This window comes from Triturus cristatus, chromosome 10 (assembly GCF_964204655.1).
Source record: "Triturus cristatus chromosome 10, aTriCri1.1, whole genome shotgun sequence".
NCBI lineage: Eukaryota > Metazoa > Chordata > Amphibia > Caudata > Salamandridae > Triturus > Triturus cristatus.
The window spans coordinates 1048450808-1048471536 of NC_140593.1; the positions used below are offsets into that span (position 1 = coordinate 1048450808).

Genomic DNA, 20729 nt, shown 5'->3' on the forward strand with positions numbered 1-20729 from the left:
CACAGCCAGCAGCTTTGTCTGCGGAGGGATGCTGGTTTTCCACTATGTTGGTACCATCAGCCTGTGGGCTATGATGTTCAGGATTCGAAGGATGGTTGTCCTTTTGAGTCTGTAGTGGGCAATGACATGCTCTGGAGATAAGTCTGTGAGGCTGGTGCGTTTCCTGAAGGTCCACTGTCTTTGTCTGCGCTGCCTCTGTGGTGGTCCGGGGGGAATCTGGGGGGGTGGGGGGGTGGGGGGTGGCATTCCTGGGGGTGGTTGCTGTGGGTGTTGTGGCCCTGTTGGGGCTCCGAGCTGCATGATGAGTAGCTCCATGGCATCTGTTGTTCTTCAGGTGTGGCTGTGGGCTGTGCTCCCTTGTCTGGTGCTGGTTGTCGTCTGACTTTGCACCAGGTCAGAGGCGTTTTAAGGCATGGGCAAAGTGGGCTCTGGCCCAGGGCCCCCTCCTTTCAGGGGGGCTCCTGATATAGCCTGCTCTCATCTACAAAGAGTCTTGCCCTGATGGCCTTGATTATCTGCAGTAACATTAGTGAGCTGCTGCTGTTACAATATAGAAAACACACATAACTATCCCTGAATATTAACTGTAAACATATTTAGAATTTAGACCAGTGGGCCTGTGCACTTTCAGTGACTTGGCCAAAGTGCCATGAAAGAGCTGAAACTGAATCATAAATTCAAAGCTTGTCCGAACAGGGGCCCCCAAAATTCATTTGGCCCAGGGCCCCCAAAATCCTTAAGATGTCCCTGGAGCAGGTGTTAATTTCCTGCTGCTAACGTGCCATATCGCCTGTTTTGTGGTCTTATCGCAAATCTGGCTGGTCGTTGAGAATGTTGCGAAGTAGTTTTTTCGCTTCTTTTTGCACGGGAATGCCTACTCTGCATATCATTAGCGTTAGATGCCAGGGTCATCCATGGTGATGTTTTTTGCGTCTGCTATCGCGGGGAAACTAGTGATATCGGCTGTTAGCACCAGCTTGTGAATGGTGCGATGAATTTAACACCACTTTGGCTGCGATGAAGTGCCGATAACTTGGCGATAAATCCTTGAGAATATGCCCCAGAGTTGCATGTACTGCAAAATACATACCAAGAGAATAATAAAAACTCAGAATTATTTAGTTGAACTGTATGCTTTCATATTCCATAGGCTCTCAAGCCGTCTTTCCATGACTCAATATGGGATCTGTATCTTATATTCTTTAGGAGTGGGTGAAAAATTCCATTCCGCCTGAGGAATTTTGACCTCTCCGAGTTACTCAAGCCATATTCCGCCAATCGCTGTGTGGCTGATTTTGTTCCCCACGAGGCTCAAAATATTGGAGCTGGTGAGCACGAGTGAGATTTGGCGATTCCTAACACTATTTTCTAACCCGGGTGGTCGCTGGCATTCTGGTCAGAGGGCTGTCATTTGAGTAGATCTGCTACCACTAGAGTAGATTTTCACTTTGAGTGGAGCAAAATCAACTTGAAAGGCCGCGCGTTCCGTTTGTGCTGATTTTCAGCGCTGCTCGCGCTACCGGTGCTAAATTGCAGCACCAGCATGATATTTTCCACCTGTTGGCAAAATTCTGCAGAGTGAAACTCTGCAAGTTCCACCCACCCTAATATTCCTGTGACAGTTGTATATAGCTATAATCCGTATTCAATGCTAAATAGATGTCTACAGTCCTAAGCAATCCTAAAAATAGTAATAGGGAAGTAGTCTGTGCTCTGTAGACAAGAAAGAAACAAATGGCAGCAAAATGAGAGAGTAGAAGAATCCGGCACTACAGAGCCATATTGGTTACAATTTAGAAACCATGCCATTAAACTCCAAGACATCCTTCTTGAAGAAGCTCACACAAAATACTACTGGGTGGAAATTTCTTTTAGGCATTTGACTTTATTTTGCATTCTTATTGCAGTCTCGGGTTTTGTCATGTATTGCTTCATCAAAAAACATAAATAATTTTGTATTTTTCATGTTTGTAATTATTTACCATAAAAGCTCCAGTGACTTGGGTATGAAATAATAATTGCCAAATAGAACAATTTAATTGTTGAGGGTAGCTCCAACAACCAAATATTATGATTTACCTGTTAATTACAAAATTCACATAATTCTGAAGACTGTTTGCCACTCTCTAAGCCAGACATTGTGTATCAGCTCAAAGTCAAGCAACATATGAGCCTCCTTGACACCATGTAAATTACAATGCCAGAGAACCTGGAGCTTGTGATTGAGTTTTGCTTAATTATATAGGAGAAACAATGGTTCCTGTGGAATAATAAAACCTATATGTGTATTAATATGCACAATCGCGATAAGGAGGGTTCGACTAATGTCAGAGGGGGAAGAAACCACATAGACCGATGATTTAGTATAACACCATTTATAAGTTTTCAGGGGAGAAAAAAAGATATATACATTGTTCCAAATTTGTTGGAAAAACATTTGTGCATAGTGTCCCAAGTAAACAAGGGAACCTAAAACATAAGTGAGAGTGTGATAATTATATACAAGGTTTCCACAATTTCATACAAGTCGACCATTATCAATTACGTTCAGTGTGAACACCAGCTATATACAGTGATACGTGCTGGGTAATGGTTCGCTTCTTGTATGTGTAAACGGCGTTTCGACCCTCTAATCAATGTAGGGTCTCTTCAGGATTGAATGATGTAGGGACATCTATGAAGGAAACGATAACAAAAGCATAAGGCCCATGTACCGGCACAAATGTGAAAAATGAGAAGGATGTGTGTGGTAGAAAGTACCTGTTAGTTCAATTGCGCAGCCTGGTGAAAATGGTGTGCCACACGTGAAAAACTGAACGGGAAGTAGATACACACATGAGGACACAGCCGGGTACTGGTATTGTGAGGAGAGAAGAAAAGGGGTAACAGTCACACATTGATTGTGATGTCAAGGGGAAACTGGATGGAGGGGAAAGAAGGGATTTCAACTGTATTGGGAATATCCGGACAGCACTTACCCCAATGTGAGTGAGGGAAGGCTGACAATTGAAGGATTCAAGCGGCCTATACGGCTCATAGGTGACTCACTACAGCCATAGTGGTCTGGCGATTCCAAATTGACTTTTGGGGAAGCGGTGTGGGGAGCAGAGATGCATTATCGTTTAAATAGTGTCGGTCCACTGTAAATATTCCCGGGGAAAAGATTTAAAAAGGGCAAGATATCAGTAGCAAAAAAGGCTTTGCAGCTAAGGTGAGCGTCGGGAAATGGTGGCGTTATGGACGTTTCTTACCAGGATCGTGAATTTGTTCCAATCAGCGTGACGATGCTACGCGTGTGCCTCCACAAAGCTGCGTGAGTCAGCTTTGTCTCCAGATCAGATGACAGTGATTACCAGAGTACACTGACATTATATGCAGTGTTTTCCCACTGTCAAGCAGAGTGAACGGCAGGCCTCACTTGCGATAACCGCTAATGCGTTTCATCTGGTTATTGGTGAACGTGAAAAAGTGAGGAAAGACCTCAGTTTGTGATAAGTGGGTAAAAGAAAGAATAGAGGTGTGTGGCACATGGTGGAGTAGGCACGCAAACGCATGTGAGCAGAATAATCACTTATTAACATAATTTTTCAAGTGCACATTTACATATTATGCAGAGGGCTGGAACAGGTTGCCAGTATCTTATCTCAGGGAGGATTTGAATTGGGTTTTCCCTAGTGTCAGTATATTACCACAGTCAACATATGGTAACATGGACAGTGTGTTTGGAAAACATAACAACTGTAGCATCCTGTCAAAACAGATTTGTGAAATAAAGAAGCATCTTAGTATAAATGATCTCATATGTCATAATCGGTGTGTATACATACATTAGAACCAAATAATACTTAAATATTTCCAAACAAATCTCTATATACATAAGATATATTAACACACGATGTTAGGTACACAGGTACTGTTTCTTGACATAGCAGGCCAGTCAATGGAGTAACATTAGTGTTTCAGTGAAGTGTGGTGACATAACCTCTCCATTCTTCATCCGAGTTGAGCCCTTCTTCTATTGACCTAACTCTATCTATCCAGCGGCATTCGCTGCGCTGCAGTATCTATGAGATGTCTCCACCTCTCTCAGGTAAAATGGCGATGTCAATTACTTGCCATTTTATCTCTTCTGCAGTGTGGTTCTTGTCGTTGTAATGAGATACTGGGGGGGCATTGGTGACTAATCGCCGTATATGACAGCGGTGTTGGCCGATACGAGCCTTGACCGGTTGCTGTGTTTGTCCAATATAGGGGAGGCCACATGGACACCATATACAATACACAACATCAAGGGCCTCATGTAGGTAAATATAATTTACCGATTCTTAAATACCGAACTTTACCGAATCGGTATTTATGAATCGGAAAGTTATATGTAGGTAATAATTCGGTAATAATTACCGATTCGGTAACATTCGGTATTAAAGAATCGGAATTTTGCGAATCGGTAAATACCGAGGTGGTATTTACCGAATCGGAAAAACGAAAACACATGACTGGATGAAACAGCCAATCCTGTGCAACCACACCCCACCCAACCAGGAAGTGGCCACACCCAGGCAGGTGCACACAATCAACAGACCCTGGAGAGGCTGGGAGTGCAGAGGAGAGGCAGGGAGCCAGTGCCTGATTGTGCAGCTCAAAACCACTATGTCCAGCCAGAGGACACAGAGAGATGGAGGGGAAAGGAGGAGGAAGCAGAAATTCAGCCCCAGGGAACTCCAGGTGCTAGTGGAGGAGGTGGTGAAGCAGCACCAGAAGCTGTTTGAGAGGCAGTCCCTGCAAGTGCCAGAGTCAGAGAAGCGCAATATATGGCTAGGAATGCAGGCGCAGGTCAATGCGGTTGGAGTGACCCCCAGGGACATTGAGGTACTGAAAAAGCGCTGGTACGACCTGAGGATCGTCACAAAGAGGAAGATGGGGGAAATACAGAAGGAGGCCAGCCGGACAGGAGGTGGAATTAACAGGGCACCTGCCCTCACCGAACTGGAGAAGCTGGTGGAGGCCACAATAGAGCACGAGAGCGTCGTGGGCCTTGGGGATGCCGACAGCTCTGCCAGAGCCGCCACCCAACAAGGTAAGACGAATGCACAGCAATGTAGCCCCCCCTACCCCTATCCCACATCCCCCATTGTGAAATGAGTATCCCACTCCAGTCCATGTGTTAGTGCAGACAGGCAATGCATTATGGGAGATGTAGTCAGGGAAACCCCAACCATGAACTGAATTAGCACAGAACAACAATGCATGGTACACACATTAGCCAAAAGGATGCAGAGGACAATGTGAGAGTGTTACATAAATTTATTGTGATGCTAGCAATGCAGGGCTTCAGGTACACTGAGCTGATGTTGCATTTCTGTCCACAGATGTAACATCGCGCAGGACTGCACATGCTACAGGAGAGAGGGCACACCGGCAAGACAGGTCAGCTCTGGCCAGCACAAGTTCTGCCCAGGGAGCATTGCCACAGCCAGCATCACCACTACCACAGCCAGCATCACCACCACCACAGCCCGCATCACCACTACCACAGCCAGCATCACCTCAACCACAGCCAGCGTCACCTCTACCACAGCCAGCATCGCCACTCATGTTTGAGTCAGCGACCACATCACCGCCTGCATTTGTGAGGTCGAGGAGGCGTGCTGCTGCCAGGTTGCGAGCGTTAGACACCTCATCTGACGACAGCAGGGGCCCGGAGCCAACCACTGTGCCCCAGGATGGGAGCCATGCCACTGTGCCCTCCACCTCACAGGGAGAACACACGGGTGCAAGACGGCGCCGCAGGTCGCGGGTGCAGAGTCCACCAGCAGACGTCGACAGCCATGGGGTCTTCTCGGGGCTCGAGGGCAACATGCTGAAGCAACAGCGCCTGCAAACAAAGGCAGTTATGTCAGTGCAGCGACATATGCGGGGACTGAAAACCACTTTTGTCAACATGGACAGGAACATCAGCGCAATGGCGGTGGGGATGGGTGACATGGCAGCGGGCATTCAGGACATGTCCCAGTCCATCAAGCTGTTGTGCAGCAAATATGATGCTGACAGAGCTGCACGGCGCCGGGAACGGCAGAGGAGGGACAGTCACACCAGGGCACTCAACCGGCTGGCAACTGCCACATCACTACTCTGCCGGCGCTCTGTGTCTATGCAGGAGGGCCTGACACACTGCAGCAGCGACGTGTCTCGGGGGATGGTGCAGGTCACAAGTGCACTTGAGGTGCTATTGACTAGTCAGGCGGCCACAACTGGTGCAGGGGATGCTGCTGAAAGCATCGACACCAGCAGCAGGAGCAGCATAACACCCCCGGTCCCAGATACCCGCAGGAGCAGCAGGCGGCTTGGGGCTGGCACTAGTGAGGAGGCTCAATCCGTGCCATCACACACTGTAGTGCGTGGCCGCAAGCATTAATGCAGCACCGCATAGCCAAAGACTATTGGGTGACGTAACCCTGGACTTACTACTTGTACTTACGCAATGTTGCCAGAATGGCATATTCTTGGTGTTGTGGCGTAGTGCCGCATTAAAACTACGTCATGACATACAACAACTGGCTGTGTCCCCTTACTTACTCAGAAATAGTTGCATGTGATCTCTGCCCGTCTCTCTCTCCCATCTGTTGATGTTGGCACTCCAGCAGCATTGGCCTCTGGCTGACCTGAATCATCCTCATTGTCCTCAAAATCTGTTAGTTCCACCTCTGTACCTCTCTTCGTGGCAAGGTTGTGCAGCATTGCACAAGTGGCAATGATCTTGCAACAGATGATGGGTGTGTACTGGCGTGCGCCTCCGCTCTTGTGGAGGCAGCGGAACCTGCTTTTCAATAGTCCAAACGTGCGCTCCACCACGTTGCGTGTAGATTTGTGTGCCACGTTATATCGTCTCTCACTCTGGGTTGCTGGGTGTAGGTAGGGAGTGAGAATGAATGACCGCACGGCATATGCACTGTCACCTAGGTGAGTAAAAGGGAACCATCAGTCACATGCCTCAATACACTATGATTAGCAAGTTTCATGGGGCGTCACTGTTACTTACCTAGCAGGTATCCCTCTCCAAATTCTCCGGCAAGCAGTCGTGTGTAGATCCCACTGTTCTGGAAGATGTAGGAGTCGTGGGTGCTCCCAGGAAACTTCGCAACAATATCAGTGATGATGTTCCCTGCATCGCAGATTACCTGCACATTGATGGAGTGGGTGGACTTTCTGTTCCTGTAGATGTGCTCAGTGGCAGCTGGTGGGCAGATTGGGATGTGTGTGCCATCAATACAGCCAATGACATGGGGGAACTGTGCCATGTGATAAAAGTCAGTTTTAGTTTTCTGCAGTTCAGCCTGTGTGTTTGGGAAGCTGATGTAGTGGTGCATTCTCTGCATCATGGCATCCAGGAACTTCCTGAAGAAACGGGACAGGCAACTCTGGGATACACTGCCCACCGCAGCTATCACCGCCTGGTAACTGCCAGATGCGAGTAGATGTAGGCTGCAGACCACCTGCACATGTGGTGGTATGGCATGCGCCCTTCTTGTTGGCTGGTCCAGGAGTGGATGCAGGTCCCTGATCAGGTCCATGATGGTTTGTGGGTGTAGCCTGTACCTTTCATGTATCTCTGCGTCAGTCTGTTGAAAGAGTGTGATGCGCTGTCTGTAGATGCGTTCCTCCCGTCTCCAAATCCTCAGACCTGCTGCCTGTAGACGTAGGCGCCTTGCAATGACATACAGAGCGGCCATGTTGTCCACGCTGTTGCATTTTGGGATTGCTTATATGCACTGTTGATGCTTACCACCTGCTTTCAATCTGTGTTAATTACCGACTCTTAATTACCGAATTTCATGGATTTCTTAATTACCGAATTTACCTACATGTCTTTTTCAGTTTTACCACTTCATATTTACCACTTCATATTTACCACTTCATATTTACCGATTCGGTAAATATGTATTCGGTAAATATGAATCGGTATTTTAGAAATCGGTAAATATGAATCGGTATTTACCGCTTCATATTTACCGAAAACTGGTTTTTGGCCTCCTACATCTCACTTGACTAAATACCGGTCGGTAACGGGATATTTACCGAATTTCGACCGTTACCGACCGGTATTTAGCTACCTACATATGGCCCCAAGTGTGTTGCGTTGCAGTTAGAGAAAGATTCTAAATTGTGTTTGACATTACCATGTTCAAACGTATTGATGTTAAATGTGAAATTGCACGAGACACAATTCCCACATTTGTGGTGCCCTTTCATTTTAGGTAGACCCCATGCAGTTACTAATGTGTTAGTTCTGTGTGTCTTTATATCTGTTACTGACCTGATGAGATGATCTTTAATGTTTTTTCCTCGTTTGTAGGAAAACAGAGGGGTATCTATTGTGGGATCTATGCTCTTGATTATGTTCCAGTTTTTCGTTATCAGGTTGCGGACTTGGTTAGAATGAGTGCCAAAGGTAGTGACACATACAATTTTGTCAAGACTGGGTTTGTCTTTGGTTTTGAGAAGTTCTACTCTGAGGCACTGCCAGGCACGTTTCATAGACTTCTTTACTAGTCTGTTGGGGTAACCTCTTGCAACCAGTTTGGTTTGAGTATTTCAGCTTCCTGCATATAGTCTGCTTTGTGTGTGCAATTACGGCGTACCCTAAGGAATTGGCCAAAGAGCAGCCCATCCCGTAATGCGCGGGGGTGTCGGCTTTTGTATGAGAGGAGAGTATTTCTTTCTGTCGGTTTTCTATGAAGGGAAGTATAGAGTATCCCATTGTCATGGTTAATGTTGAGATCAAGGAAGGATATGGTAGATTTGTGGACTGTGGATGTAAAAGTCAGATGGGTCTGAATAGTGTTGAGTGCTGAAGAATGGAGAGGTTAAGAAACAACACTTCACTGAAACACTAATGTTGCTCCATTGACGGGCCTGCTATGTCAAGAAACAGTACCTGTGTACCGAACATCGTGTGTTAATATATCTTATGTATATAGAGATTTCTTTGGAAATATTTAAGTATTATTTGGTTCTAATGTATGTATACACACCGATTATGACATATGAGATCATTTATACTAAGATGCCTCTTTATTTCACGAGTCTGTTTTGACAGGATGCTATAGTTGTTATGTTTTCCAAAAACACTGTCCATGTTACCATATGTTGACTGTGGTAATATACTGACACTAGGGAAAACCCGATTAGAGTCCTCCCTGAGATAAGATACTGGCAACCTGTTGCCTAAGCCTATAAGAAATATTAACCATCACTGATTAGGCACCATGCACAAGAGTTCCATGTTCTCTGTATAATATGTAAATATGCACGCGTAAGTCCTGTGCGCTTGAAACAGGATGTTAAAAAGTAATTATTCTGCTCACATGCGATTGTGTGCCTACTCCACCGTGTGTCACACACCTCTATTCTTTCTTTTACCCACTTATCACAAATTGAGGTCTTTCCTCACTTTTTCACGTTCACCGATAACCGAATGAAACAACTTAGCGGTTATCGCAAGCGAGGCCTGCCGTTCACTCTGCTTGACGGCGGAAAAACACTGCATATAACGTCAGTATACCACGCAGCTTTGTGGAGGCACACGTGTAGCATCGTCACTCTGGTTGGAACGAATTCACAATCCTGGTAAGAAACGCCCATAACGCCACCATTTCCCTAAGCTCACCTTAGCTGCAAAGCCTTTTCTGCTACTGATATCTTGCCCTTTTTAAGTCTTTTCCCCAGGAATATTTACAGTGGACCGACACTGTTTAAACGATAACGCATCTCTGCTCCCCACACCGCTTCTCCAAAAGTCCATTTGGAATTGCCAGACCACTACGGCTGTAGTGAGTCGTCTACGAGCCATATAGGCCGCTTGAATCCTTCAATTGTCAGCCTTTCCTCACTCACATTGGGGTAAGTGGTGTCCGGATATTCCCAGTACATTTGAAATCCCTTCTTTCCCCTCCATCCAGTTTCCCCTTGACATCACAATCAATGTGTGACTGTTACCCCTTTTCTTCTCTCCTCACAATACCAGTACCCGGCCGGGTCCTCATGTGAGTTTTTACTTCCCTTTCATTTTTCACGTGTGGCACACCATTTTCACGAGGCTGCGCAATTGAACTAACAGGTTCTTTCTACCACACACATCCTTCAAATTTTTCGCATTTGTGACAGTACATGGGTCTTATGCTTTTCTTATCGTTTCCTTCATAGATGTCCATACATCATTCAGTCCTGAAGAGACCCTACATTGATTAGAGGGTCGAAACGCCGTCGACACATAGAAGAAGCTAACCATTACCCAGCGTGTATCGCTGTATATAGCTGCTGTTCACACTGAACATAATTGATAATGGTCGACTTGTATGAAATTTTGGAAACCTTGTAAATAATTATCACACTCTCACTTATGTTTTAGGTTCCCTTGATTACTTGGGACACTATGCACAAATGTTTTTCAATGAATTTGGAACAATGTATATATCTTTTTTTCTCCCCTGAAAACTTATAAACGGTGTTATACTAAATCATCGGTCTATGTGGTTTCTTCCCCCTCTGACATTAGTCGAACCCTACTTATCGCGATTGTGCATATTATTACAAATATAGGTTTTATTATTCCATAGGAACCATTGTTTTTCCTATATAACGATTTACCCTGGTTCCTCAGTGGGTAGGGCCCTGTTCTGTCCTTTAACTTTTGCTTAGAGGCACGAAACTTCAATAATTGGTTCATAAGGAAGAACAAGGTGTGTGATGCACTTACAGAAATAGATAATTTCATACAGTTAGGCCAATCACTCATCCAACTACTTTCAAAATATGAGTCAACTACATCTTCCCTTTCAAGCTCACACTCTCTTTTTACCTGTTCTCACAATTTGATCTTAAGAAATGTTCATGATTCGGAGGCTCCCTGCAAGTGTTCTGTCCATTGCATGGATTGTAAGAGACTAGAATGTTAATCAGCTCACTGTACCACTCCTCCTCCACTTGGTTCAAACATCTAGCTACAGTATCTAAGTTTACCATCAATAAATAACGGGTATGCCTTTTTCTATAAACTCCAATCACCACATTACTGGCTAGATAGAATATAGTTATACGCACAAGGGGGGCTAGGGCACTTATAAAGGTCCAGTACCTTTAATAGTGCCCTATCGCAGGGCCCGTAGGGCATTGTAGCGCCAGCCCGACAAAAAGCATGCCCTATGATGAAGCATGGCATCCACTCGGATGTGTGAGGGCACCAAGTAATTATCATATAGATTCCCCAGGGTTCCAACCTAGCTTTCTTGTTCTATGTTTTAGGAACAGTACCACCTTGATTCATAAACAAAACATAGAACACGTGCCATTATTTTAATACATTATCTATTAGGCAAACCTCTAAGTGTTCCTGTTTTCCCAAATCCAAAGTATTCATAGAAGTTCATATATTCAATATAAGGGGCATAATCTTCTACACCTTAACCAAGAGATTATAAATTGGCAAAATAATCTCTCCACAACATTTTCTTCTCTGTAATTTGGCAAAGGAAATCCCTGGATATGAAAACTTTTTTGAGCCCATAAGAATTTCACAGTCAGAGAGGCAATTTTCCTAAGATCATAATTACACCAAAGGAAAGGGGAAATAAATCAAGTGGATATGATGCATCACGTTTAGCGCTACCTCCTATGTTATTTGTATTGTTACAGGAAATAGTACTTGAAGAAATTAGATGTACCTCGTGCCTTCAGAATACTGTGTAGATGATACTGACGTCAGGGATTTAGCTTATACAGATAACACTCTATTCCTTTTTATTAAAAAACAAATCCTACTATGTTGCATCTTGTACTAGTGTTTGCAACTGAATATTAATGCAGCTGAAGTGTTTCCACCCTATTGTGCCATACTAACTGTATGATGTAGGTCTGAAATTGGACAGATAAAGCCTAGTTATAAAATATATTGCAACACTGGTGAAAACTCAATACATTGTTTATGTTGGAAAGGTAACCTCATGTTCCTGAGAGAGAAAACTGTTAATTTTGTCTTAGGGAGGAATTGTTTTTTTGTGGTGGTGCACTATGTCCTTTGCTGACCTGTCCATTCATTCCTGGCAGGAATGGAAGTGGCTGGAATCCATGAGACTACATACATGTCCATCATGAAATGTGATCTTGATATCCGTAAGGACCTGTACGCTAACATTGTGCTATCCGGAGGTACCACCATGTACCCAGGCATTGCAGACCGAATGCAGAAGGAGATCACAAACCTTTCACCACAAACAATGAAGATTAAGGTAATTTCCAACAGCAGTACCACATGCAAACCATGGAACCATTGTAATGAACAGGATTTGAGGCTAGTTTACTGTGTAGGTAACTTTCGGCTTGATGTCATGATTGGCTCAGACCCTCCGAGTACTAATACTAATACTAGTAAGACTATGCATTATCAAACTGCACAGTGCGTCAAACCTATCAGCTGTAGAAGGAGAGCTAAATGCATGTAAGATTAAATTATTGGATACTTTTGTTAAATGTGAATCTCAACCATCCAGGTTCTCGGAGTACTTGACGAATGAAAACAGATTATAGGAATACCGAACATCACACACAGAGGAAAACATAATAATTTTAAGACAATTCCATAATCACTGATCAAGACCCAAAGCAATATAATTAAGGGCCAGATGTACTGACATTAGGAATACCAATTTCCTAATTGCGATTCTCTCTGAATCAGGATCTCTAATGTATAAAACTCTTTTGAGTATCATTAGCAAATCCTAGTGGGTCACAAATAGACCTACGCCATGCATATTAATGAGGTAGGTCGCAATTTGCAACCCGTTAGGAATAGCAGGCATCACAAGGATGGTGGGCTGCTGAGGTCAGTAGACCACCATGTCTGTGATTGCTTTTTAATAAAGCAGTCTTTTTTTAAAACACAGCCTGTTTTCGTTCAAGGAAAACAGGATGCAATTTAAAAAGAAAAAATGAAACTTTGCAGTTTGCTTTTTTTAAGAATAGGCAGTGGTCTATTGGGCCACTGCCCGCTCTTGAAAAATATTTGTTTTCCATTCTCAAAGAGGAATGTGTCCCCTGGGGACCACTTCCTATTTGCGAATGAGCTACCACTTCCTTCAAATACTCATTAAATTCGGTCACAAAACATTCATACATCCAATTTAGATTTGGTATTTGGAAGTGACACCCTAAAAAAACCCCTTCCAAATAACGAATCGCAATTTGTATTTTGTTAATATGTAAAAGCATTTTGAACAGCCATGTCTGACAGCAAAAATGCTTCATACATGTGACCCTAAATCTTCAATTATTCTATGAAAATGGACAATGAGGTGGCCATTGTAAGGTCCCTAAGGAAATCAAACCCTCATTTGGGAGCCCTCTGAACATTGTATAGTCTTTACTATGGAATCAAAAACATGCCTTTGTTCCTAACTTGATGTTGAAGAGAAGCACAAAGTTTATGATTCCATGGTACCAGCACTGCAAATGTCTTTATGTGAAACACCCTGAATCTCCACCCAACCATCATTCTCAGGGAAGGAGGAGCCTGTAAGTGCAGAGAATATCATGCCAAGGTGGGTGGTGCAAAAAAATAAATCCAATGCCTTGTTCCCTCATGGGTTGACCACGAAGGTAGGGATCTAGAAAGCCACAACACACGGGCAAAACCATTCCTTATAACTCCCAATTATCAGAGTTAAAAGATCTATAAACGTCTTACAAGTCTACAATCTACAGAGCAAACAAGTTATTGCCTATCCCTCAAACTTAATGAGGCTGGTAATAGCCTAAAAGAAAGATTTCTGGGAAGATCTCATTAACCGTACAGCCCAGGCTATTTCAGCAGACTCTCCACGCCAAAGATTGGTGCAAGGTGATACTGGCCTGTTTTCATTCTAAATTCTTGCACAGCAAACTACTCCAAACATTGACAAAAGAAGAGAAGTGGGAATAAGAGAAGGAAACGTTACCTTAATCTTGACCCAAGTGTGCTTAGCCAATATCTTGCCCTGAACTGCAATGCCATCCTAAATCCAGCTTCAAGATGCAGATGAATGAGTGAATAAGAGTGAGGGAGAGCAAGAGGGAGAGATGCAGACAGAAAGGTGTGGGCATGCATCACAGAACCCCAGACAGAGGCCTGGTTTCTGCTTGCACAGCCTTCTGATTGCTACTCCTCTTAGTGTAAATGATGATGAAGAAAAGATTAATGAAGATGGCAAACATTTATCATTAGTAGAAACAGTATTGTCTAACTGAAGACCCAAGTATATCTTTCACATCGCTATGACCTGTAGCTAAGGTTAGTACTCAAGACGGAGAATAGGATCCGGAAAATGCTCTCGGTCCACTTTAGTCCAAAGATTGTTGTTGCACATGTTCATATAATTCTTCTGTTTTTCTTCCACAGATCATTGCCCCACCTGAGCGCAAGTACTCCGTCTGGATTGGTGGCTCCATCCTGGCCTCCCTGTCCACCTTCCAGCAGATGTGGATCAGCAAGCAGGAGTACGATGAGTCCGGCCCAGCCATCGTCCACCGTAAATGCTTCTAAGTGGACTCTCCATAAAGTTGCAGTGAAACAAACGCCAAAGCAACCATTGACGATACTTTTTATAATTTTTATACCTTGCATTTTTATACCCTTAGTCGAGATTTAAAACATTTTCGAGCATTAGAGGAAAGAGGTGATGGTACTCTACTCTTGTAAAGAGTATCTCCATATAGAATCCATGCCTTTCCAAAAGAAAGATTACTTCATACCAGTGTTCCTAGGTTTAAAAGCCTTTTGAACCATGAGAAAAGACACCTGAGGCACCTATTGGCAGTCAATGTGGTTGTAAATGCATCTGTTCTGGTTTAATAAATCTGTGTTCACATTGCCAGCTTTTATATCATCTTGGCAGAGTTGAGTAGGCGTGGATGTTGGTTTGTCTTCTTTTCTGGGGACATCTTGTACAATATTGGAGTCCATGATCATGGCCAGAGTCTGCCCTACAGGTAATAAGTGATGGCATACAATGAGACCTTGCTCCATCATAAGCCATAAAGCCTGAATACCTTTGTAGGCAGTACTGTTTTTCATCGAAGTGCCCACAACACAGTGTTTCACTGAGATCAAGCAAAACCTGAGTGTTTTCTTGGCTGGTTCAACTACAAAGAATAAGAAAAGTTTGATAGCCGTTTGTTTTTAATAGAAAATAAAGGTAAAAATTTTGGAGGGTTTTTGGGGTGTCAAATTATATATTTGCTGACTGATTGCAGGTAGTTAATGTGAATAACCTAAGGGGTTCAGTGCATGTAAAAATCAAAAGCAAGTCTGCAGTGTGGTTCACAGAGTTAAAAACATCTGCTTATGACGTGTGCTGTCATCTACGGGTCACTCAGCCTTCTATCCTTCTGAGCTACGGAAATTGAGCACCATTAAATTAGGTGATAGTAAACTATATTATTTACAGGGATTAGAAGTTTCACAAGTGGGGTATAAAATGATAGATTTACATATATGTTTACATATAAAAAAAATAATAATAATTTACCACCCTGCTCTTAATGGGCTCCCAAGAGCCTCGCTCTGAGCTGTGTGCAAATTCACCTGGGTTAAATCCACTGCCAGACCTTGCAATTTCACCCTGGAATGCATTTACTGCTACAATTTGAGTTTGTGGGGTCAGAATGAGGAATTAATTGTGGATACAGTTGCACTGCAAACACAAGGGGATGATGGACGGAGTGCTGAAACTTTTCAGACACTCACCCACAGTCACAGATCTGGGTTGATTCCATCATATTTCTTTAGCTCACTTCGCCACCCCAGTTTGGACCCAGCCATATGCAAATCAGTCTTGATCAGATACAAGCATCCTGGGAAAAGTATCGGGGCAACACCCCTCATCAGCCAGGCAAGCTTGAATCCAGTGGCAAAGTAAGCAAGGGACCACGTCCCCAGCATGTCTGTTTCTGGTCCCAGGACGACCTGGCTTGGCAGTTCGAGCTGGACTGTCCCCATAAGGACCAGGGTCAAGACTGATTTGCATATGGCTGGGTCTGAACTGGGGTGGCGAAGTGAGCTAAAGAACGATGATTGATTCAACCCAGATCTGTAACTGGGGGTGAGTGTCTGAAAAGGTCCAGCTCTTCGTTCATCATTTCCCTGTGTTTGCTTTGTTTGCCTTAAGTTGGCAGGGTATGCCCAGACGTGGGTCTCTGGATTCAAGGTAGCCTGGGTGAGGAGGGGTGTTACCCCGAAACCAGTCCCAGGATGCTTGCTTCCGGTCCAGGGAAGACATGGCTTGGCAGTTTGGGCTGGACTGTTCCCACGAGGAACAGGGTCAAGACTGCTTTGCATATGGCTAGGTCTGAACTGGGGTGGCAAAGTGAGCTAAAGAACGATAATGGATTCAACCCAGATCTGTGAGGGGGGGGTTGAGTGTCTGATAATGTTCATCGCTCTATCCATCATCTCCTTATGTTTACAGTTGCAACGCACCCTGTTTCTGTAATTTCCTCCATCACTGGCCTCTTACTGGTGAAACCCCCTCAGGACTAACCTGGAGTAACTTGAGAGAGGAAGGCACCTGGAGGCAGTTTTTAAGCACATCTCGGAAGCCGGATGCGGGTTCGAATACCCTTTACATTACAGGCAAGGTGGGCTTTACCCTGGGACCTGAGGCAGCTGCTACCAAAACCAAGTGGTGGGGCAGCGCAGGGCAGGGGAAATAATATATATAAAGAACTTACCTAGCCCTGCCGCTGCCGGAGTCCAGCTTCTTCCAGGATCGCATCTTCTAATCTTCACAAGTGGTTTCCTGTCCTGTGCACCTGGCAAGATTCCTTATTCAGCCGGGAACTTTCAGTCACAATTTGCATAATAATTTTTACTATCTAGGAATGATTTGTAATCTTAGGAAGTCAATTATATTGCATGCTCATAAAACACTATGTGAAAAGGAGACTCTAAAAAGGCGAAGAAATAACATTAATTTTCAGGAAAGCAACACTTAAAGGATTCTTTTCTCCTTCTGTGTTTTTTATGTGAACCCACTTATGAAATCGCCCCACCTCAGTCACTGAAAAACTAGCAGCTGTTTCAAGTGCTGAAAGGCAACGCTTCATTCCCCGTTTCCAGGAAAACGCTTTTTTTAGGTCGAGCCTGGGCAGCGCATGAGCTGCTCTGCGAGGCATGCTGTATTTGGTATATGGGCTATGGGGGAGTTTGGACACGTCCACTGCAGCCCTCGAAAAATCCTAAACATTTTACTAGACCTGCAGGTCTAGTGACTTAAATAATCTACTCGACCTAATTATAATGCTATTGACCCATAAACTGGTTTCAAATTATGTGATCCTGGCCAAGTATTTTAATTCACTAAGACGCCATTTTCTTCTATATCACAAAAGAGAGCACCTTTAAATAGCACCTTTAAATATATGAGTTCAGCGCGTCTGCTGTACAGAAAACTATTTTCTTTGATTTAGTATACTAAACATTAACTCTATATAGAATACAAATCTAGCCACATAAGGGATACACATGACCGCTGAAACGCCTCTTAGTTCATTAACTGCATTGTCATCAGGGCGGGGGCAGGAATGTTTCTCAAATCATGTTTAAAAACTATCACTTTTAATAAATACATAACTAAGGCATAAAGTAACAGCACACTGTCATTTACAATGACAGCAGATTTTACAATGAAATGGCCACAGAATTTGACACTGACGTGGTTTTAAAACTATATAGTGTACAATGTTTGGAAATAAAGTGTCTGCAAATATTTGTCATTTGCACATCACCAAGTAAAGTATTCTGATTTACTTTGCTCCTATTTAAATCTTTGTTTGCATCACGCTTCTGAATCACAAAAAAAAGTTATTTCATAATTACAGTTATATTTTGAAATACTTGTACTATTCATTTACAAGCGGTTTAAATGTTGTGGAGAAAAAAACTGACATTTTACATCCTTTTGTTTCACAATTCTTGTCAGCTCACTTGACAAAAACCATTAACTGTGATAATTAAGTGAAAGAAAAGTTAAAACCATTTTCCAGGAACAGTTAGGCAACAATTAGTAAAAAATCAAACTGAGATTTGACCTCTATCCTTGAGCAGTCAGCAAATGTGTCAAGATAAAAACATGATTTAAAGGCCTCTTAATTGCTCATTCACATTCTGAATGAACCTGTTTCTTCCAGCTTAAGTTTACTCGCTAGCAAGTTGGAGTAGGTGCTAAAAATAGCTCGACCTGATAAAATTACGATTGGGCGAGTGGATTTTTCGAGGCCTGCACTGCTTTTGGTTGGTTAGTTGGCCAGCTTTTTAAAATGTCTTCTCTCTGGTTGGTTAATATTGTGCATCTGTCCCGCCTTTCGGTACTTGGCTCCCTCCCAGGGGACATCACCAATTGATTCTTTTGGTTGCCCAGCTCTGACCTTAGCTTGACTCGTGAGCTCTCCCCCCACCCTCCGAGCGCAAATGCAGCATCCATCCATGCCGTTATCTGGAGGAGGAACATTTAGGCCCTTTTCTACAGGTCACTGGCCTGCTGTTAAAGAATGTCATGGGATCCCAAAGGTACTACTTAGCATATAGTTTATCACCGTTTTAGGTTGATCACATATTCGGACTGTTATGTTTTTTCACCAGTACTGGGTGTTTACTTTTTCACATTGACCACATTCATTATCATTTTTGTCCCTTTAATCGTTGACTGAACCTTGGAATGGTTTACTATTTTTCATGACTGATACATGGATAGACATCGTTGCTTTGATAGATAATCATTGTGTGCCTGTAAAAGAAAGTAAGAACAGGCATTTGCAATGCAATAGGTCTTGCATTACTGAAAGTTTGAGCTATTGGCGTTGCATTATTATTTGCAACGCCAATAGGTCAAACTTTCAGTAATGCGAGACCTATTGCATTCCAAATGCTTGTATCCTTCGCCCACTGGTTTAACTAGCTTAGCTTAGATGCTACTGTGATCAAGGAAAGGGGGACCTGGACTAAATATTGAGCAGTACAAGACAGCCATAGTTGTGGTGCAGCAGACCCCACCATGTCTGGGCCCTGGTTCTGTACACATGAACTGTCAGTCTGCATGTCTAGCACCGAAGCCAAGTTAGCGCTAACAACAATGCGCAAGACACGAGCAGACAAGAGGCTGGGTGAAATTGCTATGAAAAATTGAAAAGGACCCCGATATATTAGGAACACAATTTGTCCAGATTCTTAAAAAAAATGCAGAAATAACCATGTTGTAGGTTTGAACTTGTAGGAATGTCCTACATTTCGACTTGATCACTTAACCATTTCCTCTCATGTTCTCAATCACTCTCTCACATGGGGGGATAATATATATAAACAAGCATTTGCAATGCAATCGGTCTTGCATTTCTTGAAGTTAGAGCTGTTGGCATTGAAACCAACAATGTGTTTTACTTTTGTTTTTTGTATGCAGGTGAGTGATGATATTTGCATAGCGCTATTGCCATTTGTATGACTTTGAGGCACTAGAGAACCAGAAAATGGGAAATTGGTTATGAGGGAGAGGAGACAAGAGTAATATGCTGGCTGAAAAAAAAATACACATTAAACCATTCTAATACCCTGTAGGAAGCGGTGACTTGACTTGCGCCTTGCATTTCATGAATACTATATAGAGAGTTTTCAAAAATAACTGTTGTACCATGATTGAAACAGAAATAAAGCAAAGGTGACATGTGCGACTGTGTGATAGCAAAGTAACATACATGAATTAGATACAGAATTCAGATTCCTTTCTAAACGAAAATAAGAGCTGCATCAATGATGTACATTTCAGGAATACATATGAAGTCTAAAGGAAATCACCCTCCCAGCTGTAGAACAAAAGCTCCAACCATGGAAGAATTAAAAGGCCTATAAAAAAAACCTGGGGAGGTAATGATTTCGGGCCCCCCCCCCAACCGAGGGTGAAGACCGAGAAGATGAGCTGAAAGACAAAAGCATGTGGTGCTGAACAGTTTGGTGGGGCCCCATGATCCTAGGACCGCCACAGGCAAGATATGGGCAATATGGTTTTTAAAATAAAAGACCCTGCAAAGTATTATGGGATGAGTCTCAATGGTGTAGTGAATTTTATAGCAGTGGCTCTCCCACTGTGCCAGGGAGAATTTGAAGAGTATTTTCTTTGTTTTTTCCCTATTTTGCTATGGCTTCATGCCACTGTTTCATTTTTCTCTGGGGGGTTTCAACAATATTAAAGCAAAAATGATAGCCCAGAATCACTGGATGTTGAGCCATTGTCGCTCCAAGTCGGCAATACTGGACGTTACACCATATCTTTTTAACTATAAAACACACATCCTGGGAAATGTAATGAAAAGTGCAGAAGCAAAGAAAGAGCCCACCAAGATGTACAAGCAGTGATGTGAAGGGGCAGTACCACAGGCTGTCACTAGGCGTCCCTTGAGACCTCTGTTTTACACATATGGTACTGCACCCAGCAACATGACTAGGAAAAGGACATGGTACAATGGTGAGAGCACCCGACTGGGGAGGAGGGTATCTATGTTTGAGGCTGTTGTCGGCTCAACGTTGATCAGCATGGATTGGTGCACTATATAAATTAAAGTGGCAAATTTAAAATAACATAAGAATTCAAAGCAGCGACCTTGGGGAAGGGCAAGCAGCCTCATGCAAGGGGGTGGGGGTAGACTGCATAAAT

General features: G+C 43.5%; 1 protein-coding gene and 1 long non-coding RNA gene across 2 annotated transcripts in view; both read left to right on the top strand.

Annotated features, from left to right (window-relative positions):
- The window catches only part of LOC146796534 (actin, cytoplasmic 1-like), a 57290-nt gene extending 42387 nt beyond the window's left edge, over positions 1–14903 (top strand). Inside the window, exons 5-6 of the mRNA XM_085629155.1 lie at positions 12103–12284; positions 14429–14903. Of these exons, the coding sequence (XP_085485281.1) occupies positions 12103–12284; positions 14429–14572 (326 nt within the window). The 3' untranslated portion in view covers positions 14573–14903. The remainder of the gene's footprint in view (positions 1–12102; positions 12285–14428) is intronic.
- A 543-nt stretch (positions 14904–15446) lies between these two features.
- Positions 15447–19746, top strand: LOC146796535 (uncharacterized). The gene is made up of 2 exons (XR_014969633.1): positions 15447–18852; positions 18913–19746. It is a non-coding gene; the product is annotated as an uncharacterized LOC146796535 (long non-coding RNA).
- The last annotated feature ends 983 nt before the right edge of the window (positions 19747–20729 follow it).